This window comes from Geotrypetes seraphini, chromosome 3, assembly GCF_902459505.1.
Source record: "Geotrypetes seraphini chromosome 3, aGeoSer1.1, whole genome shotgun sequence".
Classification (NCBI taxonomy): Eukaryota; Metazoa; Chordata; class Amphibia; order Gymnophiona; family Dermophiidae; genus Geotrypetes; species Geotrypetes seraphini.
This window is the reverse complement of record NC_047086.1, coordinates 339,489,230-339,515,975: the sequence shown is the minus strand read 5'-3', so window position 1 is coordinate 339,515,975 and position 26,746 is coordinate 339,489,230. Positions and strand designations below refer to the sequence as shown.

General features: G+C 44.7%; 2 protein-coding genes across 4 annotated transcripts in view; one reads left to right on the top strand and one right to left on the bottom strand.

The window, feature by feature from the left end:
- The window catches only part of MDH1 (malate dehydrogenase 1), an 82,566-nt gene extending 80,107 nt beyond the window's left edge, over window positions 1-2,459 (bottom strand). Inside the window, exon 1 of the mRNA XM_033936044.1 lies at window positions 2,303-2,459. Within this exon, the coding sequence (XP_033791935.1) occupies window positions 2,303-2,305 (3 nt within the window). The 5' untranslated portion in view covers window positions 2,306-2,459. The remainder of the gene's footprint in view (window positions 1-2,302) is intronic.
- A 700-nt stretch (window positions 2,460-3,159) lies between these two features.
- The window catches only part of WDPCP (WD repeat containing planar cell polarity effector), a 483,012-nt gene continuing 459,425 nt past the window's right edge, over window positions 3,160-26,746 (top strand). The window contains exons 1-2 of one of the 3 annotated variants that reach the window (XM_033938783.1): window positions 3,164-3,488; window positions 13,286-13,342. Coding sequence is in view for 2 of the 3 variants with exons in the window: in XM_033938784.1 (XP_033794675.1) it covers window positions 3,465-3,488 (24 nt within the window). In the remaining variant the exon portion in view is untranslated. Of the gene's footprint in view, window positions 3,489-13,285; window positions 13,343-26,746 lie in introns of all 3 variants that reach the window. The other 2 variants (XM_033938784.1, XM_033938782.1) reach the window with 2 other exon arrangements.

Genomic DNA, 26,746 nt, shown 5'->3' with positions numbered 1-26,746 from the left:
CAGGATTGCTCATTGGCCATAGTTCTGGGTTCACGCGAGCTCCCTATTGGCGGGCCCGGTGCTAACAGACAGTTGCACTGGTGTTTTGCCTGGGTGGTCTGCGAGGTGTTGGCGGTGAGCTGCCTTTTTTCCCTCGGTGCTTGTGGGGGATACTGGACCTTCGTGGACAGGCAGGAGATTTTTGCAGACCGGTGGTTGAAGAACACTGCTCAAGAGTACTCCCAGGCTAGATCAAAAAGTACGCACAAATATGGGGCATACAGACAATAATGAAAAATGGTGGTTAGTATTAGTTTTAAATTAGCAGAAATAACCCCTCTAACTCCCCCCCCCCACTACTTGTGAATCCTAATGCCAATCACCAAGGCTCCAATTTCAGTTTGGATTTTTTTTTTTAAGGGCCTTATTTGCTTGAATTGAGGTAGCTGAAGTAAAAGAAAACAAGAGTTCTAAAATCTTGGCACATTCATTCTACAAAAACAAAAGGGGCAGTTAAATTGCTAAGAATTTGATTTCCAAGCTTTATAAATCAACAAATAGAAAAACCTCCAAACTTTTTAATCAAATTCTGCCCATCAGGCCTTACAACCTGCACATGCCATACATATAACGGGGTCTAAGGGGGAGGGGAGAATTGTTCAGCAATTGTAATACCAACGGTCACCAGAGATCAGTCAGCACTAGATAAAAACGCTCTGCCAGGAGAGTATACCAGGAAGGTCACCCAGAACAGAAGGTGAGCTGTTAAAAGCAAAGTCAGATAAAGATTCCAGAAGCATCTTCTTACAATAGCTAGAAGGAAAAAATACTTTTGAACTGCGCTAAAATACTGCCAACCTAAAACAGGATCATGGGGGAAGTGCAGCATAGTGGTTAATGTTACAGCCTCAGCATCCTGAGATTGTGGGTTCAAACCCATGCTGCTCATTATGATCCTGGGAAAGTCATTTAATCCCCCATTGCCTCAAGTACATTAGATAAGATTGTGAGCCCACCGGGAGAGTGAAAAATGCTTGAGTACCTGAATTCATGTAAACTGGTTCTGAGCTCCCCTGAGAGAACGGTATAGAAAATAAAATGAAAAGCCTAATGCTTAGTCCAGAACTACTAGTTCATATAAAATGGTGGAAGTGGGTAAAAAAATAATAATAAATATGGATGCTCCACTTATTGAACTGAGAGCACTATATGGCGAGACCGAGTAAAAATGTGAAAAAAATGAGAGTCTGTGAGCCCTGAAGAAACGGTTGTTTACCGTGAAACAATGGCTGGCTACTAAGACATCACTCTTATATCATAGCACAGTAACTAGCGTTGCAGCTTTATATCTTAGTCCTGCATTAAAATTAACATAGTGGCAGCAGCACATTCTCCGCAGAAGTTTTTTGCTGATGATGTGGGTGGAGGAGGTTTGAGCATTTATGCTCTGCCAGTATAAACCGGAGGCTTTTTCTTCCGTTGAAATAGTGCTCTTAATTAATTAATAGTGCTATTAATAGTTTAATAATTGGAGCATCCATATTTATAATTAGTCCAGAACTACTACAGCACCAAGAAACAAGAACTCAAAAAAGTCATGGTCGTTATTGCCCATAGAACCAGCCTGATTAGGAGCAATGTGGCCATATCAGATTTCATCCTACAAACAGAAAAACTCCAATAGATAGAGGTAAATCTTAGTGTCAATGCTATCTCTCATGAACAGCAAGCATCCACTGCAACAGCATAGTATGAGAAGGAATAAGTTTTTCTTCATTTGTGTAGTTATTTATTGGGCAATAAAGAGATATCTATTATTGGGGAGGGGGGGGGTGAGGAGAAAGTTAGTGTATGATACCTTATAGAAGTCAGTGATGTCAATGTACCCAACCTCGTTCTCTAATTACATATGTGCACCCATACTTCTGTAACACTGTACAGCTACTGACGTTAAAAACACGAATGAGTCATCATAACCTATGACGTTTCCCATTTAATGAACCCTACACGTTTCAAGCGATGTTTGATTTTGGTGCTTCATCAAACCACTGGGGGAGGCGGGGGGGGGATTAATTAAAATATTAAATAACCTCACTCCAAAAATAAAAGCATAATTTTCAAATTTATTTTTAAGGATTTTCCAGTATTTACGTCACACGATTTCAGTAGATTTAACTACAAAGCGTCTGTATAAATTTATCCTAACAAGGCACGATCAAGTTAATTCCACAGCAAGCTCCTTAATTACCCTGTAACAAAGAATACCAGAGAAAAGGCAACACTGTACTTAACTACGCCTGTCCCACACCCCATAATTACTAACCATTCTGCAAGAAGTTCTTGTTCCTATACGCCAGCACCTTAACCAAATACACTCCCGCGCTGCTGCAGGTCACCTCTACACGGACCAGAAAAGACTGGAAAAACCGCGAGGCTTTAGCGACGAGCGAAAGTGCGCACGCCTCCCCTCCCTACGCTCCTCGGAAGGGACTTGTAGTTTCTCTCAACACAGGAGTGTTAGTAGTTCAATGCACGCCAAATCCACATTAAACTACAACTTCCGAAATGCTCTAGTGGAACTTCAGATATCCCTGCGCTTCCCTCCCAGCTGTTAAAAGGAAGAAAAAAAAAGTTCTTTGCTGGCGTTCTTTCTGGTTATTTTTTCAGACGTTACGTTTGTGGATGTTTGGACCACTAGTTCTGAGTAGCTTTATATGTATTTTATTATAGACAGAGGCAGGTAGCACCTTATAGACTAACCAATAATAATAATTTTATTTCTTGTATACCGCTATACGGTGAGGTTCAAAGCGGTTTACAGTATAGATACCATAAATATACAATAAAAATTGAAATAAATGAAAAAAGGTACTTAGAAATTCCCTAACTGACCCGAAGGCTCACAATCTAGCCTCAATAAATGTGTTAAATCTATAAGGTGCTACCTGCTTGTGTCAAGTTTGTTTCCACAATTAACACAGCTACGCCTTTTAAAGTATGTTACAGTTAAAAGCAGCAAAGGTAAAGCGAAATCGCCCCAAATATGGCTCTGGGTACTAAATAGACCTTAGAGGTGAGAGGTGACACTGGGTAAAAGGTTCGGATTCAAGAAATGTTGACTAGACAGTTCGTACACTTGTAGGCAACATAACTGCTGACAGAACGTCACCAAAGGGAGGAGAAAGTCCAACTCGGAAGAGGAACAGTTGACTTCCTGGAGTAAAGCATGCTGAAAGCTGCTAGAGGCAGGAGGAAGCGTTTCACAATAGCAAGAGAAAGCAGTGCACGAGAAAATCAACTGCGAGGAGCGCGTGCGAAAAGGGGAGGGGCTGGCTGCAGCTGGTCTAGTTGTTAAGTGACTTTCGTGAAGCTCTCCTCCGCGCGCCTGTTGCTAGGCCTGAGTAAAGCGAGGGGCGGAGCTTTCAGCCTAGCTAGTGATTGAACTCTTAGGGGAGAACGAGAAGTCGCCGGCACGGGAGCGCTGCATGGAAAAAGCCTGGGAGCCGGCGGTGAGTGCCGGGTAGCATGGGACTTGGGGGCTGGTCGTGCTCGGTAATGGTAGTGAGTATTGCTGGAAGAGGGTCGAGCTCGAGGGCGATTGTGTGGTTTTACTACCTTGCTTTATCATCGGACCTGGATTTTTTTCCCCCTCATGTTGCAATTCTCTTTCTAGCATACACGAGCGTGCCATGCAGATTTTTTTTGAAAAATTCATTTGAAACACCCGTGCATTGATGTCTGGCTTTTTTTCCTCTTGCTTTTACATCGTCATCATTTTCTCCTCTCCACTCATTCAGTGTAACTTTTACCCAAGGCCTATGAAAGAGTATTAGGCTCCACCCTCTCAACTCTCCATAAAAATTTTCTAAAGTAATAAAATGGTATTAATATGAATAAATATTCTGCTTATCTTAAATGAATAAAGAGAATATTGTTATTGGGTTTGGAATCTTTGCATACAAATAAAGGGATGTTCAAAAGCTTTATATGCACCAGAAATGTCAAGTTACCGGTTCCAGAATGGAGTTTTTGGAATAGTCTTGGATTTCACCTCATACTGGTGCATGTGGGATTTTTGCAGCACTGAGTTCAAAGGGCTGAATCAGGCATTACAAATCCCACACTACGTTATATGCTGGGAGGAGAGAAGCTGATATGCACGGACGGGGAGAGGGACCTTGGGGTGATAGTGTCCGAAGATCTAAAGGCGAAAAAACAGTGTGACAAGGCAGTGGCTGCTGCCAGAAGGATTCTGGGCTGTATAAAGAGAGGCGTAGTCAGTAGAAGGAAGAAGGTGTTGATGCCCCTGTACAGGTCATTGGTGAGGCCCCACTTGGAGTATTTTGTTCAGTTTTGGAGAACGTATCTGGCGAAAGACGTAAGAAGACTTGAGGCGGTCCAGAGGAGGGCGACGAAAATGATAGGAGGCTTGCGCCAGAAGACATATGAGGAGAGACTGGAAGCCCTGAATATGTATACCCTAGAGCAGGGATGTCAAAGTCCCTCCTCGAGGGCCGCAATCCAGTCGGGTTTTCAGGATTTCCCCAATGAATATGCATGAGATCTATTTGCAAGCACTGCTTTCATTGTATGCTAATAGATCTCATGCATATTCATTGGGGAAATCCTGAAAACCTGACTGGATTGCGGCCCTCGAGGACCGACTTTGACACCTGTGCCCTAGAGGAAAGGAGAGACAGGGGAGATATGATTCAGATGTTCAAATACTTAAAGGGTATTAACGTAGAACAAAATCTTTTCCAGAGAAAGGAAAATGGTAAAACCAGAGGACATAATTTGAGGTTGAGGGGTGGTAGATTCAGGGGCAATGTTAGGAAATTCTACTTTACGGAGAGGGTGGTGGATGCCTGGAATGCGCTCCCGAGAGAGGTGGTGGAGAGTAAAACTGTGACTGAGTTCAAAGAAGCGTGGGATGAACACAGAAGATTTAGAATCAGAAAATAATATTAAATATTGAACTAGGCCAGTTACTGGGCAGACTTGCACGGTCTGTGTCTGTGTATGGCCGTTTGGTGGAGGATGGGCAGGGGAGGACTTAAATGACTGGGAGGGTGTAGATGGGCTGGAGTAAGTCTTAACAGAGATTTTGGCAGTTGGAACCCCAGCATAGTACCGGGTAAAGCTTTGGATTCTTGCCCAGAAATAGCTAAGAAGGAAAAAAAAAAATAAATTTAAATTGAATCAGGTTGGGCAGACTGGATGGACCATTCGGGTCTTTATCTGCCGTCATCTACTATGTTACGTTGGGAAGTAAGTTCAAAACCAGGAGAGGACAAAAGGTCTCCATCCTGAAACTGGGTAACTTAGAAACATGATGGCAGATAAAGGCCAAATTGTACATCTGTCTGCCCTATCTATCATCTCTTCATTTCTGTATGCATTGCTGTGGTGTTAAGCAAAATAATTACTTTAATCATCCAAAAAAGACTCAAGGGGAGCAAAAGAGAACAAATGTATCAGAAGGCAAACAGCATCTCTGCCTATGAAAAGATAGCACTTCAAATACTTCTATGGCCAAATACCTTATCTTTTGATGCTCCCTCCTTGGGACTGATGCATAAAACTACCTCAAACAGACATGATTACCATAAGGTGTGCACAGTGCAGAAGTTAATTTGCATGGTACATGCAATTTTAAAATGAATAGTAATAAGGCTGTGAGATATTCTTCCCCCAATGCACAGAGGTAGACTGTAGCTTTTAACACATGCACAATGTGAGATATTTACTGCTAGGTTTAGGGCAGCGTAGAAAGGTTAGATGAGGGTTTTGTTTTTTTCCTGCAACCAAAACAAGTGGCTGCAACTTTAAAAGACTGACTAGGAAAAGGAAATAACAGTACCTTGGACTTGTCTTAATGAAGCAAGCCATTAAATGCCAACAATTCAAGCTACAGTAGAATCTCAGTTAACTGGTATTCAACTGACACTCAACCAACCAGCAAAAAAAATTGCTGGCAGAAAAACAAAACATTGTTTCCCGTGCTCCTCACACAACGTCCAAAGTCATGCTCCTGACCCAACAACCCCCCTCCCTCCAACTCCCAAAGTATCCATGGCAGCCACAAATCCTCTCTCCAGCTCCTGAAGCATCTGCAGCAGCTACAGATCTTCCTCCCTCCCTCCCTCCTGCCCCAGAAGCTGCAAACAGCCGGTCCTGACAACCCACCTCCCTCCCTTACCCAAAGCAGCATAGCCGGTCCTGACAACCTGCTCTCTCCCTCACTCTCTTACCTGAAGCAGCAGAGCTGGTCCTGACAACCCCCCTCCCTCATCCAAAGAAGTAACAGCACCCTGTGAGCAGAGGAAGCATCCTGTTGGGGATGGCTGGAAGCAGCCTGTTTACGGTGCTTTCTCTGCTCAATGGCTGCTGCCACTGCTTCGTAGGAGGGAGGGGGTGTCTGGGCTGGCTCTGCTGCTTCGGCTAAGGGAGGGAGGAGGGATTGTTGTCAGAACTGGCTCTGCTGCTTTGGTTAAGGGAGGGAAGGGAGGAGGGGTTGTCAGGACTGCTTTGGGGGGCTGGAGGGAGAGAGGCGTGTTAGGTCTCATTGCTCTGAATGCTGGACCTACAAGTGGGGGTAGGGGACTGATAGAGTGAGGTGGGAAGGGAGACCAATCTATTTTTACAGTAACTCTCAAACAACCAGAAACTACAGTTATCCGGCATCCACCAATCCCCATGGGTGCCAGATAACTGAGAGTCTACTGTAGTACACTTCTTTTGTACTTCCCCAGATATATTCCAGCTGCCATTTAAAGTGGTTTAACTGGGCAGGAGTCTCTCCTGCCTGGTTAAATCGCTTATTACCAACTAAGTGTGATATTCAAAAGCATTTAACCAGATGGTGCTGCTGAATTTCACCACAGATCAACCAACAAAAAGTGGCAGTGAGGGATGGCTTTGGGGAGAGGCCAAGAGGGGTGTTGAGGGGGACTTAGGAATTAAAAGCTAAATTATGTGGGCACTGAATATTAGCCAGGACCTGCATAAGTAGCTTTTTTTAATTCCTAGCCCCCCCCCGATCCCCCTTCTGACCCCCACAAAGTTCTCCTCCTTCCTTGTCCCCTGCCTGTGAGACTGTAAACACCCCAACCCCTCCCTTATGTGATGTAAGTTGCCCCCCTCCCCACCCACCAAATTGTTTCCCTGGTGGTCCTAGTAGGGGCAATGGGGGTAGGAGCGAGTGGGCTTTGCTTTTGCGCCCATCAGTGCAAAATATAGGTACCGTGCATAACCCAAGGCTCAGTAGGGTTTCATGATTTGGCCTGTCAGCCCTAAAGGGTGCACAATGAATTTGTAAAAATCAATTAAAGGGGTTCTGTCGGGTGCAGGAGAGGCTACAACTTCAGCTCTGACTGCTGATACACAAAAAACCATTTACATTCCTCTGCACGCAAAGCTTTTCCATCTAGGAGATGTTTTCTTCAAAGCATCTTTTAAGTGTATCCCCCCCCCCCCTTCCCCAAATAAATTATTTTCACCATTGACAGCAGCGGAGAGGAGAATAGGACATTTCTCTGGGTAAGTGAACATTATTTTGCTCTGTGCTTTGATAATTTGAGGCTCCTTTATAAAGGCAGTTTACATTTTTAAAGAGCAAACTTGTTAGCTAGTTTCCATATTATTAAAGCCTTTTCCCCATAGTTTTATACTTGAACTTTCTACTAGAGATAGTTTATAGTTTATTGATTTATATCCCGCTTTATACAAAGCGGGTTCCAAAATGTACATACATAATATTATCACATCACATACAATTAACAAATCTAACAAACAAAAAACATATCAGCGACCAGCTCCTATGAATATACCCCCCCCCCTTTACTAATGCATAGCACGGGTTTTAGCGCCGGCAACAGCAGTAACTGCTCCAACGCTCCTGTGAGCGTCAGAGCAGTTACCACTGCTGCCGGTGCTAGAACCCACGCTACGCGTTAGTAAAGGGGGGGATATTAAAGCTTCAATTCCCATATTTTATCTTACAAAACAAATACTTTTTCATTAATTTCTTAAAATTGCATAAAATAGAAAGATAGAGATAACAGGAGGAGTGTTTATTAGTGTTGCTTGATTCGCTGATTCAAATCGATTCATCGTCTGAGAAAATCGAACTCACTGATTCAGCGACCAATACCCCCCTTTTCTCCCCCCTCCCCGGTGGATCTTACATGCCTCCGAGGCCTCCTAAAGCAGCCACGGTGGTGGACAGTCAGCAGCGACATTGTTCTGAATGGGCTGCTTGCGGCATGCCCCACTGGGGCCTTCCCTTTGCTATGTCACTGATGACATGACAGAAGGAAGCCCTAAAGCAGTGGTCTCAAACTTGCGGCCCATCAGGTACTATTTTGAGGCCCTCGGTATGTTTATCATAATCACAAAAGTAAAATAAAACATATGTCTCTTTAGCTATAAATTACAATATTATTATTATTAAGACTTAGCCAAAAGGAAAAATTTATAAACTATAAAGTTTTACCTCATGCAAAACTGTCATTTCTTTAATAATACATTAACTTTTTTTTTTTTTCTGAGGCCCTCTAAGTACCTACAAATCCAAAATGTAGCCCTGCAAAAGGTTTGAGTTTGAGATCACTGCCCTAAAGGGACAGGCTGCGAGTAGCTCGTTCAGAACGATGCCACTGCTGACCGTCCACCACCACTGCTGCTTTAGGAGCCCTTGGAAGTATGTCAGATCTCATGGTGGGAGAGTTGGTGGGGTGCTGCTGCACAGGGGGATGGGAGGGATGGAAAGCTGCTAAACAGGGGAATGGGTGGGAGGGGAGGAAAGATGCTGCACATTAGGAGAGAGAGGAAGAATTGGGTTGGAGGAGAGGAAGGGAGAGAATAGGTAGGAAGGGGTGAGAGAGAGAAATCCTGTATATGGTGGAGGGGAGGGAGACATGCATGGAGAGCAGAGGGAGAAATGTTGGATATAGGGTGGAGGGCAGGGAAAGATGGTGCATGAGGAGACAGAAAGAAATGTTGCACATCATAATTGAGGGGAGGAAGGGAAAGATGCTGCATGGTGGGGGATAGAGAGGTTTGATCCAGGGCATAAGGCAGGCAGAGAGAGAGAGAGAGAGATGTTAACAGTGGGAAAGAAACAAATGTTGGATATGGCAGTGGAAGGTAGAAAAAATCATTTTATTTTCTATTTTGTGATTACAGTATGTCAGATTTGAAATGTGTAACCTGCCAGCTATGTTTATACCTCAGCACCGGTATGGGGTTGGAAAGGAAAAAGTGGGGTGGGTGGAAAAGCTACAAAGTAAATGCACAAGGACGTTTGAAAAAAACAAAGGGCAGGTAAATCGAATCGAAAATTCAATTCAATAGGCTGAATCAAATTGAATTTTTTTTCCTTGAATCAGGCAACATTTCATTATTTGCTAAGAATCAAACACTACATAAAGCACACAGTATAATCCTAAAAGACTATATGAGTCTAATATTCCTAGTACTTTAACAAAGTTTCATTAAACAGCTCAGTACTACTAAGAGACAGAGCAGTAGTCCAGCAGCAAGAAGGGTGCTATCCATTCTTTTGCACTGAGTATCACATGCATGATTATTTCCTAGTTGGCAAGAGGTTATATGTGTGTGCTTGATGCAAAGAGCTGCTCCTCCTCCTCCTCATTACTATTTATCATTTCTATAGCTCTGAAAGGCATAAGCAGCCTTGTACATTTAACATGTAATAGATGGTCCCTGTTCAGAAGAGCTTACAATCTAATTAGGACAGACAGAACAAATGGGACGGTTAGGGGTTGGGGAGTTTCTTGCAGAGAGAATCTGTACAGATATCTGGTGTGGAGTCATCAGCATTGGTAGGAGGGGGGAGAAAATGATTGTTTTATGTATAAGTTGTGTATTTAATAGTGCGTTTTATGAAATATTTATGTTCAAGTAATTGTATTTCACTGTCAAAGTTTAAAAATCAATAAAGATTTATTAAAAAAAAAAAAAGTAAGTGATACTGAAAACCATGGGAGGAAGTCAGTGCACTGAGGGAGTGAGTATAGATGGAGAAAAGGAGAGGTCCTTAGACAGCCTTTGAGGTACACTGATCGATAATAGAATAGCAGTGCTGGAGGATCCACCGTTGCATATTCTAAAAGTATGTCTGTTGTCAGTTTAAGAAACATCTTAAGATACTGTATATTTGTTTTCCTGGGCTTTTGGAGTGGTGCAATGAAGTTTGTAGTACAGAACTGATATTGGGTATTCTATTGTGCAGTCTTGATTATTGGAGATGAATTGAGGGATGTCTCAGTTATAGAACGTATTGTTTTATTATTCTGTGTTCTTTTGGAAGGTTAAGACAGGCATATTTATAAAAAAGCAGTAAAGGTAACAAAAAGATTATATTGGTTAAAGTAAGTACAGCAAGAAGAAAATAGATGGTATCCATTTGTTTGGAATGTCATCCATGGATTCTTTTGGTCAAGGAAAATAGCAAACAGATTGATTCATGACTCTGGAGAAGTAGGGGAGGTCTTTGAGATTTTGTAATATTACTGCTTCTGAGCTGAGAGGTGTTGAGCGAGATGAAGATGGTGTTTGCTCCCTTCTAGTTTGGAATTAAATGAGGCACTGGGAGTATGGTTTACTTTGTGCTACCTTGTAATTGGAGTTCAGTGGAGGGTAACTGCCCTATGTATTTAAAACAAGCAGCGGCAGCAGCTCCCCCTGGAGGCTTTTGTAGAAAAGCCATGTATTAGGACTCCGCTCTAAAGCTCAGCGCAGGGTTTTGTAATGCATGTGTAAAAGAATAATATTACTCTCCAATGCATTAAGCAAATTGAATGCAAATAGGTTGTTTGCAAAAAGGCCTGAGCTAAAGTAGAAAAGCAGATGGGATGTACACAGTTTTGCTCTAGTGGCAGCTATATTCTGTGTGCATGAGAAAATAGTATCAGAACTCTGGTTCTATGCACATATATCTGCCTATATCTGGAATACTATTCTGTGCAGACAGTTTTGTAGTATTATTATTTATGTACAGAAGCTATGCGCATGCAAGTCATAATGCCAATACCCAGGGGGTCATTATAGCTCACCTAAAGTTGGTCTCCGAGATCATAAGGCCAGAGTGATGCAGCTACCTTTAAGTGTGAGCATTTAGCTAGCTAAATGGCTGGTATAAATGCTTTTGCCTAAATATAGGCAGTCAGGCACGCAATTAAAAGTATTCTATAAGATATGCATTTAAGTGTCAGGCATGATACCAGCTTTCCTATACCCTCCCTGGTTCATGCTTCCATTACAGTTGTGCACTATGAAAAATGTGTGCACATTTTGTAGAATACCATCTAAGAACAGTTATGCATGTAAATGCTAATTATTTTATATTTAAAATTTATACAGTACACCGCCTGAAACCTATGGCCAATAATTGGTAATTTAACCTAATTAGCATCTGATTAATAACCCCCACCTTTTGCAAAGCCACACTAGCGGCTTCCACTGTGGTAACTGCACTGAAGCCCAAAGAGATTTAAAGAGCTTCAGGGCTTTGTAAAAGGGGATTAAGTTCTATATATGGTGCTCAAAATTGCACACACACATCTGGGTACGCACTCAGTTTGCACATGCAATTGAGTAACAAGCCAATTAGCGTCAATAATTAAGCATGAGCAATCAATTATTGGCATTAATTGAAAGCAATTTGAATTTACATTCGCTTCTTGCTAAGTGATGTTCTATAAAGATGCGTGCGTAAATCTTTTAGTACACAACTGAAAAGGGGGTGTAGCTATGGAAGAGGCATGGGGTGTCGGGGCGTTCAGTAAAGCTATGTGCAGTATTTTAGAATTTGAGGGATCTGCACCTAATTTACTTGTAAGGGTTTACATCAGGTCTTAGTTGGTGTAAATCCTCATGCCAAAAGTTGGACGTGGATCTTGCTCTATGCGCTATTCTATAAATGGCGCCCAACTCTGGGTGCCATTTATACAATAGCACTCAGGCCCAGATTCTCGTAAGGATGCTGAAAGTTAGACGGCAGTAGATGTCCTACTGCCGCCTAACTTAATTATTTTAATTGGTGCTAAATGACGCAGTAATTGACCGTGTCATTTAAAAACCAATTTAAAAGTAATAACGACGACAAAAAAGGCACTGCTACACTTCCTATGGGATTGGCATCTAGGTTCCTGGCGACTAGTGGTGCATAATGACGTCGCAGTCTGGAAGTGGGCGTGGTCAGGGGGCGGCGCTGACTGTGATTTTGACGGGACCCTAGGCGCTGGACATGTAAGCTTATGAAACCCTGGCGTCTAGGGTCCCGTCAACCCCAATTCTGGAAGCAGTGCCTGTTGGTGTTTGACATGCGGCAGGTGCCCGTTTTGTAGGCGCCTGCCACAACAGGCGCCGCTTACAGAGTCAGCCCCTCGCTGCACATTTTTACAGTGCTCAAATTTGGGTGCCATTTATTGAATCTAGTCCTGTGTGTATAACTGACCTTATTCTATAACTTGGATATATAACTTTGTGCCCCTAAGTGTCAAGTTGGGCAAGCTTTTAGAATGTCCAGAATTTGCTTTGACCCCAGAAGAACGAGCTACCCTTTTATTGTTCCCCAGGATCTGCATTGAAAACCCAATGTTAGGAAGCCTTGCGCTCAGCCATTGGGGTCCTCTATATGCTTCTCTGCATCTGCACTGAATAACTGCTGTCTTCGTTGCCATGGGAGTAAAATGCGCTTTGTGATGATGGCCCCTGGAGGCTTTGCGCACAGTTAGCTCCTGTGTAAAACTCCTTTTTACATTGTGTGCCCACAAAATTGTGAGCTAAAGCTGCATGCAAAGCCTAGCACACTTTATTGCCTCGGCCCCACAGTTTTAAAGAAGACAGGATTACTGAAATTGTGCCCACTTGCTGTTTGGGGAGATATAATCATTTTAACAAAGAGAGCAGTAGAGCACCTGGGTGGCCACTGTCACAAAGCAACTGAGCTCATTAAAAAACATTCAGAATTACAGTGAAAACTTCAATTACAAAGGAATAAATACCTGAAATGGATTCTGTTAATCACTGACCTTTATTTTCCTTATCTGCTGGCTCAGTTGCTTGCCTGTACTCTTGGCAGCCCTAATTAAAATTAAAGAGGGTGGATGGTGTAGTGAAGAGGTTATGATGCATCATAGTAGGTAGGAATTCCTGGGTTCATCTCCCACCTCTGCTGTTGACCGTGACGCTGCTCTGCATGTATGCACTTCAGGTTTCCAAGTTAATCATAACTAATATTTCCTCTCTCCCCCCCCCCCCCCGCCTTGCTTCACAGGCTGTCCATCAAGGCACAGAAAAGTTCCTACATTGTCCACCTGAGAGTTGACTGCATGTAAGTTTTTGGATTGTTATGTATAACGTACGTTGGGATTTAGGTAGTAATTTTGATTAATACATGCTTAAAATTTGCCATGCATGGATAGATTGTACGTAATTGTTTGATGCTAATGTAAATCATCTGCCTAGCAAATCTTAAAGCCTAGGGGTTTCCAACACATGGTATGCATACACCAGGGGGTATGCTTATCTGTGGCAGGATGTCTTCTGCTGCCGCCACAGTTATCGTTTTGTCTCCCCTACTCCAGACTAGTGGCAGCACCTCTCCTCCCTGACTGGCAGCAGTTGTTTCTTTATTGTAACTTGCCTGCACAGATAGTGTCAGCTCAACAATTCTCTCTGACAACCTGGGGGGCCTGTGCTAGGCCGGGCCTGCCTCCGAATAAAGAGGAAGTTTCATCATCGGAGGTGGGTTTGGCCAAGCACAGGCCCCGAGGCTATCAGGGAGAATCGCTGGGCTGATGCTGGCTGTGCAAGCAAGTTACAATAAAGAAACAGTTGCTACTATTTGAGGGGAAAGGGAGAGGGGATTCTGCTGCTAATTGTGGGAAGGGAAGGGGGTTACCGTATACGGTTTATTGGGAGGAAGATTCTGCTGCTAGTGGGGGGAAAGGGAAGGGGTGTTCTGTTGCTAATTGGGAGGGGGATTCTGCTGCTAGTGGGGAGGGGAAGGTGGTTCTGCTGCCATTCGAGAGGGGGGCGAGGGATCTGCTGCTAGTCAGAGGGGAAGGGAGAGATACTGCTCTAGTGGGGGGAAGAGGAAGGGAGAGGTGCTGCTGGACTGGGAGAGGAGAAGAGAAGAGAGAAGGTGAGGGCTGCTGGAGATGGATGGTGGGGAGAGGGAGAGGAGGTGCTGCTGGACCTGGGTGGTGGGGGGAGAGGTGATAGGTGCTTCTGGCCTGGGGCAGAGGAGGTGAGAAAGAGGTATGCTGTTGGATGGGGGGGCAGGAGAGGTGAGAGGGAAAGGTGCTTTTGGACTGGGGACAGAAAAGGGAGAAGGAGAGGTGCTGCTGGACAGAGTGGAAGAGGGAAAGGTAGTGCTGGACTGGGGGGAGGGCACTGGAGAAGGAGAGGGAGAGAGAGACTGGATCGGGAGGGGGGTGGGAGGAACACTGGATTCGGGATGGAGAGATGTGGATTGCAAAGGGACAACAAGGAATAGAGGGAGTTATGCAAGCCACAGGGTGGGGGTGTATGGGCAGAAAAGAATAATAAGATGATGCACAGAGAGGAGATGCTAGGCATGGAGGGGAGGATAGGGACAGAGACACAGAAGGGATGGGGACATTGAAGGGCAATACTGATCACAGGGGTACAAAGGGACAAGGACACAGGGTAGATCGAAGGTGGACATGGAGAGAGAAGATGTAGTAGCAATTTCTGAGACTTGGTTCACGGACTCTCATGGGTGGGATATGGCTATACCGGGTTACAACTTGCTTCGCCAAGACAGAGAAGGCAAGGTAGGGGGAGGGGTGGTACTATACACAAGAGAGGGCATCAAAACTACGAGAATCACAGATGTCAAGAACACCGGGGAATCCCTCTGGGTTAACCTGGCCAGAGGGAACGAAAAATGCCTGTACATTGGTGTAATATACAGACCTCCAAGACAGCAGGAAGACAAGGACACTGAATTAATCAATGACATTGAGAATATCACCTTACGAGGGGATACAGTACTGCTAGGGGATTTCAATATGCCAGATGCAGATTGGAACGCACTTTCAGCATCTACCAGCGGCAGCAGAAGGCTGCTTTCCTCCATAAGGGGAGCACGACTCAAGCAATTGGTGCTGGAGCCTACTAGGGCCCAAGTGATACTGAATCTGGTGCTCACCAACGGAGAAAGCATCTCGGAGGTCTCGGTAGGCGATAAGCTAGCCACCAGCGACCACAATATGATATGGTTCAACCTCAAAAAGGGTTTCTCTAGATCAAGCATGACAACAAAAGTACTCAACTTTCGAGGCACGGACTTTAAACGCATGGGAGATTTTGTCCATCAAGCACTGCAACACCAAGCGGTGACTAATGATGTGGAGGCTATGTGGTCAACCTTGAAATCTACCCTACACACAGCAACAAACCACTACATAAGATCAGTAAGTAAACGGAGAAGAAACAACAGACCTCAATGGTTCACCACAGAGATATCAGATCTCGTCAAAGACAAGAAGCGTGCATTCATATCCTACAAACGCTCGGGGGAAAAAGAGGCTAGAACAAAATATACGGCCAAGTCAGCAGCTGTCAAACTGGCAGTCAAAGAGGCCAAGCTTCGAATAGAAGAAAACTTAGCAAAGAACATCAAAAAGGGGGACAAATCTTTCTTCAGGTATATTAGTGACAGAAAAAGAAACACGGATGGGATAGTACACCTTAGAAAACCTGATGGGAGTTATACAGAATCAGACACAGATAAAGCCGAACTACTAAATGAGTACTTCTGCTCAGTCTTCACCTGCGAGGTGCCAGAGTCCGGCCCACAGTTGCAGGAGAAGCACAACTCGGGAGACCCGTTTCTGAACCACAAGTTTACACCCAGTGACGTCTACAGCGAGCTATCAAAACTCAAGGTGAACAAAGCTATGGGACCGGACAATCTGCACCCCAGGGTGCTCAGAGAGCTGTGATGTCCTAGCGGAACCATTAGCCGTACTCTTCAACCTCTCCCTGAGTACGGGAAAAGTCCCTTTGGACTGGAAAACAGCTAACGTCGTTCCTCTGCACAAAAAAGATTGCAGGGCAGAGGTTGCAAATTATAGACCGGTGAGTCTCACTTCGATTGTGAGTAAGCTCATGGAAACGCTAATCAAACGTGAATTAGACACTATCCTGAACGAGGAGAATCTACGCAACCCCCACCAACACGGTTTCACCAAGGGTAGGTCATGCCAATCCAATCTTATCAGCTTCTTTGACTGGGTAACTAGAAAGCTGGACCAGAGAGAGTCCCTGGACGTCGTGTACTTGGACTTCAGTAAAGCTTTTGACAGCGTCCCCCACTGTAGATTATTGAACAAAATGAAATCGATGGGATTAGGTGCAACACTAACTCAATGGGTCAATGACTGGCTAAGTGGTAGACTTCAGAGAGTGTTGGTTAACGGTGCCCTCTCCAAAACGTCGAGGGACCGATCCTTTTCAATATATTCATAGGAGACCTGACGCAGGGGCTTCAAGGTAAGATAGCATTGTTTGCCGACGACGCAAAACTATGTAATACTGTAAGTAAAAATGATTTGTTTGACAGCATGAAGCAAGACCTGCTTTACTGGAACATTGGTCCATGACCTGGCAGCTGGGCTTCAACGCGAAAAAATGCTAGATCATGCACCTTGGCAACAATAATCTGTGCAGAACATACACACTGAACGGCGAGACCTTGGCTAGGACGGCAGCAGAGCGGGACTTAGGGGTGATCATTAGTATAGACCTGAAAACAGCCATCCAAGTGGAAAATGCTTCATCCAAGGCTAGACAAATGCTGGGTTGTATCCGTAGAAGCTTTGTTAGTCGGAAGCCGGAGGTCATAATGCCATTGTACAGAACCATGGTGAGACCTCATCTGGAGTACTGTGTGCAATTCTGGAGGCCACACTACCGTAAGGACGTACTGAGAGTTGAGTCGGTTCAGCGCATGGCCACTAGGATGATCTTGGGGCTTAAGGATTTCTCATATGAGGACAGGCTGCACAGATTGCGGCTATACTCTCTTGAAGAGCGTAGGGAGAGGGGAGACATTTAAGTACATCACTGGCCGCATAGAGGTGGAAGACAACATTTTCTCTTTCAAGGGTCCGTCGGCTACAAGAGGACATCCGCTAAGAATCAGGGGCGGGAAATTTCATGGGGATACCAGGAAGTACTTCTTCACAGAAAGAGTGGTAGACCATTTGAACAAACTCCCAGAGCAAGTGATCGTGGCCAGCAGCATACAAGATTTTAAGAAAAAATGGGATGCCCACGTCGGATCTTTACGAGGGCAGTGTAGAGGTGATGTCACCTGTGAGCGACCCCTTAGGGGGTTGTTTGGGGAGGGTTAATGGAGTGGGCAGACTTGATGGGCTATGGCCCTTTTCTGCCATCATCTTTCTATGTTTCTGAGATATGTCAAATGGACAGGACACCCTGTGAAGATAAAATAAAAAAAGATAGATAAAAACCAAAGAGACACTGCGACCAAAACAAATGGAAAAAAAAAACCCAATTCAGAGAACAAAGGCAGCAAAAAGTATATTTAATTCTGAATTTATTAATTGGAATGTTTCTGTGTAGAAATCTTACAACAGTCATTAGGTTAGTGTTTTAGGCCTGGTATAATACGTTGTATTTACAGTGCATTTTTTCACACATATGGTTGTTGTTGTTTGAGTCCTAGGAGTTGATGTTATGATATGGTAAGATTTCAAGTCTTTTTTATTTATTTATTTTTTTTGCACAAGTTTGTGCATAATGTTTTACAGTGGCAGGATTGTGTATTGGCCTTACTGAGGAGATATCAAAACATTATTATTATTATTATTTTTTAATTCTTTATTCATTTTTGTATCTTACAACAAGTGTACAAATAATAAAACATTTAAAATTAAATACATCACTTGAATTTCTTTCTAGTATAAAATCAAATAAATAAATTTATTCCCTCCTCACCCACCCTTTCCTTTAGCATTCAATCAAAAATATACAAATATAAATATTCTTTACTATTGATTAAACCTATAGTAAAACTTTAATTCACCCTCCTCCCCCCATTTGCAAGTATTGAAAGTATATTTGCAAATGGGGGGGGCAGATATCATAAAATTTTAACATATGGGTCCTTTTATTAAGGTGCACTAACCGATTTAGCGCGCATAAATGCCAAGACATCCATTATATTCCTATGGGTATCTTAGCATTTAGTGCGTGTTACTCTTTAGCACACCTTAATAAAAGGACCCCATAGTTTGTTATAGCATCAGACAGGGCTTTAGGCATTTTGCAGTGACTGATATGTAATGAGGTTAATGAAGAGATAGCAGTCTCCCAATCTCATGAGACAGCAAAATTAACCAGCTGTCTGAGAGAGTGAAGAGCAGAGGCTGAGGGCAGATGAGAGAGAGAGAGAGAGAAAGACAGAGTGACTGAGGGCCAATATGAAAGAATTGCAGAGTGATTGAGGGCAGGTATGAAAGAGAAGGACAGAGTGGCTGAGAGTAGGTGAGAGAGAGAAGGACAGAGTGGCTGAGAGTAGATGAGAGAGAGAAGGGCTGAGTAGCTGAGGGCAGGTGAGAGAGAAAGATGGGCAGAGTGGCTGAGGGCAGATGAGAGAGAAGGGCAGAGTGGCTGAGAGTAGGTGAGAGAGAGAAGGACAGAGTGGCTGAGAGTAGGTGAGAGAGAGAGAGAGAAGGGCTGAGTAGCTGAGGGCAGGTGAGAGAGAGAGTTGGCAGAGTGGCTGAGGGCAGATTTGAGAGAAGGGCAGAGTGGCTGAGAGTAGGTGAGAGAGAGGATAGAGTGGCTGAGAGTAGGTGAGAGAGAGAGAGAGAGAGAGAGAAGGGCTGAGTAGCTGAGGGCAGGTGAGAGAGAAGGGCAGAGTGGCTGAGAGTAAGTGAGAGAGAGAAGGACAGGGTGGCTGAGAGTAGGTGAGAGAGAGAGAGAGAAGGGCTGAGTAGCTGAGGGCAGGTGAGAGAGAAGGGCAGAGTGGCTGAGAGTAGGTGAGAGAGAGAAGGACAGAGTGGCTGAGAGTAGGTGAGAGAGAGAGAGAGAAGGGCTGAGTAGCTGAGGGCAGGTGAGAGAGAGAGATGGCAGAGTGGCTGAGGGCAGATTTGAGAGAAGGGCAGAGTGGCTGAGAGTAGGTGAGAGAGAGAGAGAGAGAGAGAGAAGGGCTGAGTAGCTGAGGGCAGGTGAGAGAGAAGGGCAGAGTGGCTGAGTAAGTGAGAGAGAGAAGGACAGGGTGGCTGAGAGTAAGTGAGAGAGAGAAGGACAGGGTAGCTGAGAGTAAGTGAGAAAGAGAAGGACAGGGTGGCTGAGAGTAGGTGAGAGAGAGAGAGAAGGGCTGAGTAGCTGAGGGCAGGTGAGAGAGAAGGGCAGAGTGGCTGAGAGTAGGTGAGAGAGAGAAGGACAGAGTGGCTGAGAGTAGGTGAGAGAGAGAGAAGGGCTGAGTAGCTGAGGGCAGGTGAGAGAGAGATGGCAGAGTGGCTGAGGGCAGATTTAAGAGAAGGGCAGAGTGGCTGAGAGTAGGTGAGAGAGAGGATAGAGTGGCTGAGAGTAGGTGAGAGAGAGAGAGAGAGAGAGAGAGAAGGGCTGAGTAGCTGAGGGCAGGTGAGAGAGAAGGGCAGAGTGGCTGAGAGTAAGTGAGAGAGAGAAGGACAGGGTGGCTGAGATTAGGTGAGAGAGAGAGAGAAGGGCTGAGTAGCTGAGGGCAGGTGAGAGAGAAGGGCAGAGTGGCTGAGAGTAGGTGAGAGAGAAGGACAGAGTGGCTGAGAGTAGGTGAGAGAGAGAGAGAGAGAAGGGCTGAGTAGCTGAGGGCAGGTGAGAGAGAGAGATGGCAGAGTGGCTGAGGGCAGATTTGAGAGAAGGGCAGAGTGGCTGAGAGTAGGTGAGAGAGAGAGAGAGAGAGAAGGGCTGAGTAGCTGAGGGCAGGTGAGAGAGAAGGGCAGAGTGGCTGAGAGTAAGTGAGAGAGAGAAGGACAGGGTGGCTGAGAGTAAGTGAGAGAGAGAAGGACAGGGTGGCTGAGAGTAAGTGAGAGAGAGAAGGACAGGGTGGCTGAGAGTAGGTGAGAGAGAGAGAGAAGGGCTGAGTAGCTGAGGGCAGGTGAGAGAGAAGGGCAGAGTGGCTGAGAGTAGGTGAGAGAGAGAAGGACAGAGTGGCTGAGAGTAGGTGAGAGAGAGAGAAGGGCTGAGTAGCTGAGGGCAGGTGAGAGAGAGAGATGGCAGAGTGGCTGAGGGCAGATTTGAGAGAAGGGCAGAGTGGCTGAGAGTAGGTGAGAGAGAGGATAGAGTGGCTGAGAGTAGGTGAGAGAGAGAGAGAGAGAAGGGCTGAGTAGCTGAGGGCAGGTGAGAGAGTAGGGCAGAGTGGCTGAGAGTAGGTGAGAGAGAGAAGGACAGAGTGGCTGAGAGTAGGTGAGAGAGAGAGAGAAGGGCTGAGTAGCTGAGGGCAGGTGAGAGAGAGATGGCAGAGTGGCTGAGGGCAGATTTGAGAGAAGGGCAGAGTGGCTGAGAGTAGGTGAGAGAGAGAAGGACAGGGTGGCTGAGAGTAAGTGAGAGAAAGAAGGACAGGGTGGCTGAGAGTAGGTGAGAGAGAGAGAGAAGGGCTGAGTAGCTGAGGGCAGGTGAGAGAGAAGGGCAGAGTGGCTGAGAGTAGGTGAGAGAGAGAAGGACAGAGTGGCTGAGAGTAGGTGAGAGAGAGAGAGAAGGGCTGAGTAGCTGAGGGCAGGTGAGAGAGAAGGGCAGAGTGGCTGAGAGTAAGTGAGAGAGAGAAGGACAGGGTGGCTGAGAGTAAGTGAGAGAGAGAAGGACAGGGTGGCTGAGAGTAGGTGAGAGAGAGAGAGAGAGAAGGGCTGAGTAGCTGAGGGCAGGTGAGAGAGAAGGGCAGAGTGGCTGAGAGTAGGTGAGAGAGAGAAGGACAGAGTGGCTGAGAGTAGGTGAGAGAGAGAGAGAAGGGCTGAGTAGCTGAGGGCAGGTGAGAGAGAGAGATGGCAGAGTGGCTGAGGGCAGATTTGAGAGAAGGGCAGAGTGGCTGAGAGTAGGTGAGAGAGAGGATAGAGTGGCTGAGAGTAGGTGAGAGAGAGAGAGAGAGAGAAGGGCTGAGTAGCTGAGGGCAGGTGAGAGAGAAGGGCAGAGTGGCTGAGAGTAAGTGAGAGAGAGAAGGACAGGGTGGCTGAGAGTAGGTGAGAGAGAGAAGGGCAGAGTGGCTGAGAGTAAGTGAGAGAGAGAAGGACAGAGTGGCTGAGAGTAGGTGAGAGAGAGAGAGAGAAGGGCTGAGTAGCTGAGGGCAGGTGAGAGAGAGAGAGAGATGGGCAGAGTGGCTGAGGGAAGGTGGGATTTGTGTGTGAGAGAACTTGCCCATAGTGACCAGTCAGTTTTCATATTTCATTTTCCCAAAGAAAAGATGAAACTGGATTGGTCACTAATGGCAACTTTTGTGGAGATCTTCCTTTTCTTCTGTTCTTACAGTATAAATAGGGAAAAATGCTTAAGTACCTGAATAAATTCATGTAAACCAGGGATCTCAAAGTCCCTCCTTGAGGGCCGCAATCCAGTCGTTTCAGGGTTTCCCCAATGAATATGCATTGAAAGCAGTACATGCACATAGATCTCATGCATATTTATTAGGGAAATCCTGAAAACCCGATTGGATTGTGGCCCTCAAGGAGGGACTTTGAGACCCCTGATGTAAACCGTTCTGAGCTCTCCTGGGAGAATGGTATAGAAAAATGAATAAATAAATAAACTGGTTAAGTTCTGCTGAAAGTGACCAGTTAGCTCCAAATAGGCGATTTAACCGGCCAGGAGCTGTTTCTGGCAGGTTAAATAACTTTGGATATTGACCTGCTAGTTTGTTGTTGTTGGGTTTTTTTTTGTGTTTAAATGGTTTTTTATTGAACAATTCAAATCACGGAAACAAACAATGTCCGATAATGCCAGGAAGAAAAACGGCAACACCTGCAGAAATAGCCTACGCAGAGGTTAGGAAGTAAGAAGATGAGCAGATAACAGGAACAAGACACTCGCATTCAGAACCTAGAGTTCCCATGAAAGGCATAAGTTTTCATGACCCGCTAGTTTTTAAAACATTTTTTTCTCTCAGGAACAATTCTTTTAGGCCTTGAAAAGGGAATATTTGTAACATCCCTGAGTATGCAATTTGAAATATTTTTGTCTTTTAATCTTGACCTCACTTTTTTCTTGTATACATAAAAATGTACCCAAAATAAATGAATTCTGAAGAGAACTATACTTCTTTGTAAAAGTTGTCACACCCTTATATATTTCTCACTTCTTTGCCAAACAATTCTTTTAGAATGGAATTTTTTTTTTAAAGCAGAGGTTTGTTTCACTGACACAACAGACTCTGCCCTTCCATTGTGAAACAATTACATAAATATTCAAAAAGCAATTAAGAATAAGAAATCAAAAAGTCTTGATTGACATCTGACCTCCTGATGAGGTGCATTGGCAATGTTCCAGGCTGCTGCTTTAGCAGCAGGAACGATGAATTCGTTTGCAGCTGCATCACCAGAGGGTTTCATAGTTAGTATTTTTGTAGTGAGCAGGCTTGTCGCACAGGCCAGCAGGCTGGTCTCCCTGTTCAATGATGCAGCCGCATAAGAGCTCAGAGTTCCTGCTGCTAAGGCAGCAGCGTGGCACGTTGGCATATGACCCCCTGATGAGGTGCATTGGTACATTCCAGGCAATTACCCTTCTTGCCTTCCTCTAGTGTTTATAACCATTTTGTTTTGTTTTGCATTTTATCCTTTTATGTAACCTGTTCTGGGTGCTTTACAAAAAGGAAGGTAAGAAAATTAATAAATTAAATACAATGAAGTGGCAGGAAAACGAGGGTGTTTTTTTTTTTCCCCTGTGCATTTGTACACTAGCACTGTGAGAGATGGACAGCTTTAAGTGCAGGAACATCTTCCACTGCTGTGCTGAATCCGTGCTTTTTCTTGCCAATCACTAATTAGGGCTGGAGGCATTTATTTATTTAGGGCCTAACTTTTTAGGTGGATTATATAGAATTTGCCCATTATTTTTTATATGTTGCTGCTGAGGTAATGGTAAGACCAGGAAGAAAGGATAGAGAGAGTGAAAGCTGGTTCTGGAGAGAGAACTGGTGAGTCTAGATCAGTGGTCTCAAACTCAAACCCTTTGCAGGGCCATATTTTGGATTTTTAGGTACTTGGAGGGCCTCTGAAAAAATGGTTAATGTCTTATTAAAGAAATGACAATTTTCCATGAGGTAAAACTCTTTATAGTTTATAAATCTTTCCTTTTGGCTAAGTCTTAATAATAATATTGTAATTTATAGCTAAAGAGACACATGATCAAGAAACTGTTTTATTTTACTTTTGTGATTATGATAAACATACTAAGGGCCTCAAAATAGTACCTGGCGGGCTGCATGTGGCCCCCGGGCCACAAGTTTGAGACCACTGGTCTAGATTGAGGATGAGGGAGTTCTGGTTGGGCTGGACACGTATAGGGTAATATTGTAACAGGTCACCTATGACCGAAGGCTAAGGGCTCCTTTTATCAAGCCGAGCTAGCGGTTTAACGCACGTAATAGCGCGTGTTAAACTGCCGGCCGCGCTAGCCGCTACCGCCTCCTCTTGAGCAGGCGGTAGTTTTTTGGCCAGCGCGGGGGTTAGCGCGTGATGAAACGTCATTGCGCGTTAACCCCGCTAGTGCGGCTCGATAAAAGGAGCCCTAAGAAGGCATCTAACGTTTTTATAAAATGTTAGGGTGAAAGTGACAGAAATTGTGCTTTGTTTGAAGCCCAAAACAAAAAGAGGCAGAAGACTATGAAATCCAATGATCTTGACGAGACGTTTATTAAAATATAATAAAATCAGTGAAATCGGAACAATTTCCACTTCATTGAGTGACTGACATGTGGTGGGATGCGGACCCAATAGGGTCCGTGTTTCTGCTGATTAAAGCCTTCCTCAGAGGTCCAGGTCAGTTTGCAATCGATGGTATGAGAAGGTAGATGCAAATATTGATAAAATCCTTGCTTGTGATGAGAGAGACTTAAAAAAACTTCTGGGCATTTTATTGTTTGCTTTGTTTGAAGCCGCAGACCCTTGTCTGCTCAAGAGAAGGTATAAATGTTGCATCCACACTTAGTTCCTGTACATGCAGGCCTAATAAAAATGTGTGCCTTCTTGGCACTATGCATTCTTTTATGTGAATATCCTTTGGGGTGATTGTAGAAAAAGCTTTTTATGCAAGAAAAATCCTTCATAAAATTGCAGGGTGGATTTGATTTAAATCAAACAGATTCCATACAAAGGAAAATGAGTCAAATAGTCCTTTAGTACAATGCACATTAAGTGGCAGAATTTCTGATTTACTCCAATTGATCTTATATCCTGAAAATTTTCCAAATTTCTCTTATCAATTCAAGCAAGCATGGAATGGAAGTTTCTGGATTCCTCAAATAAAGCAGTATATATCTTCCCTCTGCCACGATCCTGCCTCTGACGTCAGAGGAGGGGCGGGACCGCGGCAGAGGGACTACAGCTTCGGAGGCCTATGGCAACCTGCAAGGATCGCTAAAGTACTGGCGATCCTCTGTGCAGGCTGCTCCCTGCTAAAATTAGGCAAAAGGATGTGCGGGAGGTCAGGGAGGAACAAACAGGCCTTCCGGGGAGAGGGGGGGACAGGCCTACAGGGGTGGGGATACAGGCCTTCAGGGATGGGGTGCAGACCTTCAGGGGGGTAGTTTAGGCCTTCAGGGGTGTGGTGCAGGCCTTCAGGGGGGACAGGCAGGCCTTCAGGGGGGACAGGCAGGCCTTCAGGGATGGGGTGCATACCTTCAGGGGTGGGGTGCAGACCTTCATGGGGGTAGTGCTGGCCTTCAGGGGTGGGGTGCAGATCTTCAGGGGTGGGGTGCAGGCCTTCAGGGGGGATAGGCAGGCCTTCAGGGATGGAGTGCATACCTTCAGGGATGGAGTGCATACCTTCAGGGGTGGGGTGCAGACCTTCAGGGGGTAGTGCAGGCCTTCAGGGGGGACAGGCAGGCCTTCAGAGATGGGGTGCAGGCCTTTAGGGGTGGGGTGCAGGCCTTCAGGAGGGTAATGCTGGCCTTCAGAGGTGGGGTGCAGACCTTCAGGGGGGTAGTGCAGGCCTTTAGGGATCGGGTGCAGGCCTTCAGGGGGGAAGGTGCAGGCCTGCAGCGGGGACAGGCCTTTGGGGGAGAAGGCCCTGGTGTAGAAGGTAAGGAGGGAAGGGGGGTTCAAAGAGACGTGCATATGCCGGACTTTTGGGGGAAGATATATTGGGTCTACAAACAGAGGATTGGGAGAGAGATGGTGGACAAGGGATTTAGGGAGGAAAGGAACAGAAAGGGAGAAAAGTTGGACACAAGGGATGGTGTGGAGAGGGGATAGAGATACTGGATAGGTGGGTATTTGGGAAAAGAAAGGGAGAGATGGTGGACCCTGTGGTGGTAGGGAAGGAGGGAGAGATGCTGGATGAAAGGGTAGTTGAGAAAAGGTGGATCTGTGGATGGAGACGAAAAAAAAGGAAAGATGCCAAACTTCCAGGGGAGGGAAGGAAAACGGAAGGGGAGGACACAGATAGAAGATGAATGGTTAGCACAGAGAAAGAAGAAAGAAGGAGACCCTGGCAAGCAAGTTATCAGAAGACAACCAGAGCCTGGGAACAAAAAGATTTGAATAATGACCAGAGAACAAAGGTAGAAAAATTATTTTATTTTCAATTTAGTTATCAAAATATGGCCGTTTTGAGAATTTATATCTGCTGTTTATATTTTGCACTTTGGGCCCCTTTTACTAAACTGCAATAGCGGTTTTTAGCACAGGGAGCCTATGAGCATCGAGAGCAGCTCAGGGCATTCAGCGCAGCTCCCTGTGCAAAAACCACCATCGCGGTTTAGTAAAAAGGTAGGGTATATTTGTCTATTTTTATATAGTTGTTACTGAAGTGACATTGCAAAAGCCATCTGCCTTGATCTCTTTGAAAAAAAACCCAGAATATAAATAATAATTAACATTTTCTCTGCATACAGTGTACTTTGTGTTTTTTAAAATTTTATTGTTGGTAGATCATTTTGACTTGGTCATTTTAAAAGTAGCTTGCAAGCCCAAAAAGTGTGGGCACCCCTGAGTTTGCACATCAAAGGAGTAGTACTCGTAAGAGCCTTACAGGTTTTAGCTTTTGAGCCAGGTGATCTACTCATGCATTCTTTATTAACTAATTACAGGGTCATTACATCAGTTGGACAAAACCACTCCAGATACTGTTACATACCATAGAATTTAATGAATATCAAGCAGAATAAAATTAGCCATTACAATTTTTTGAGTGAGAGGAAAGAATCATATCACAGACAAAAAAAAGAAACTTAGCTATTACTGCATTGTCGAGAGCTTGTACTGTAATGCATTTTCAGAATATATTGCTGCTTGGATTTTTGAGTGTGTATGAATGGGTTCATTAACATTTCACAATGAAGAACTGCTTAGGTAACAAGAGAGCAGCTGATGGGGCAAGAAAGGTACTATGATGATAACATTACATGGACATAGCTATCGGCCATTAATTTAGGAGCAATGCCCAAAGTAAATCATTTTTTAAAAATATTTGTTTGCTTAAGTAAAACACAAAAACTACTGCCACATAAGGTATGAACATAAGAATTGCCACTGCTGGGTCAGACCAGTGGTCC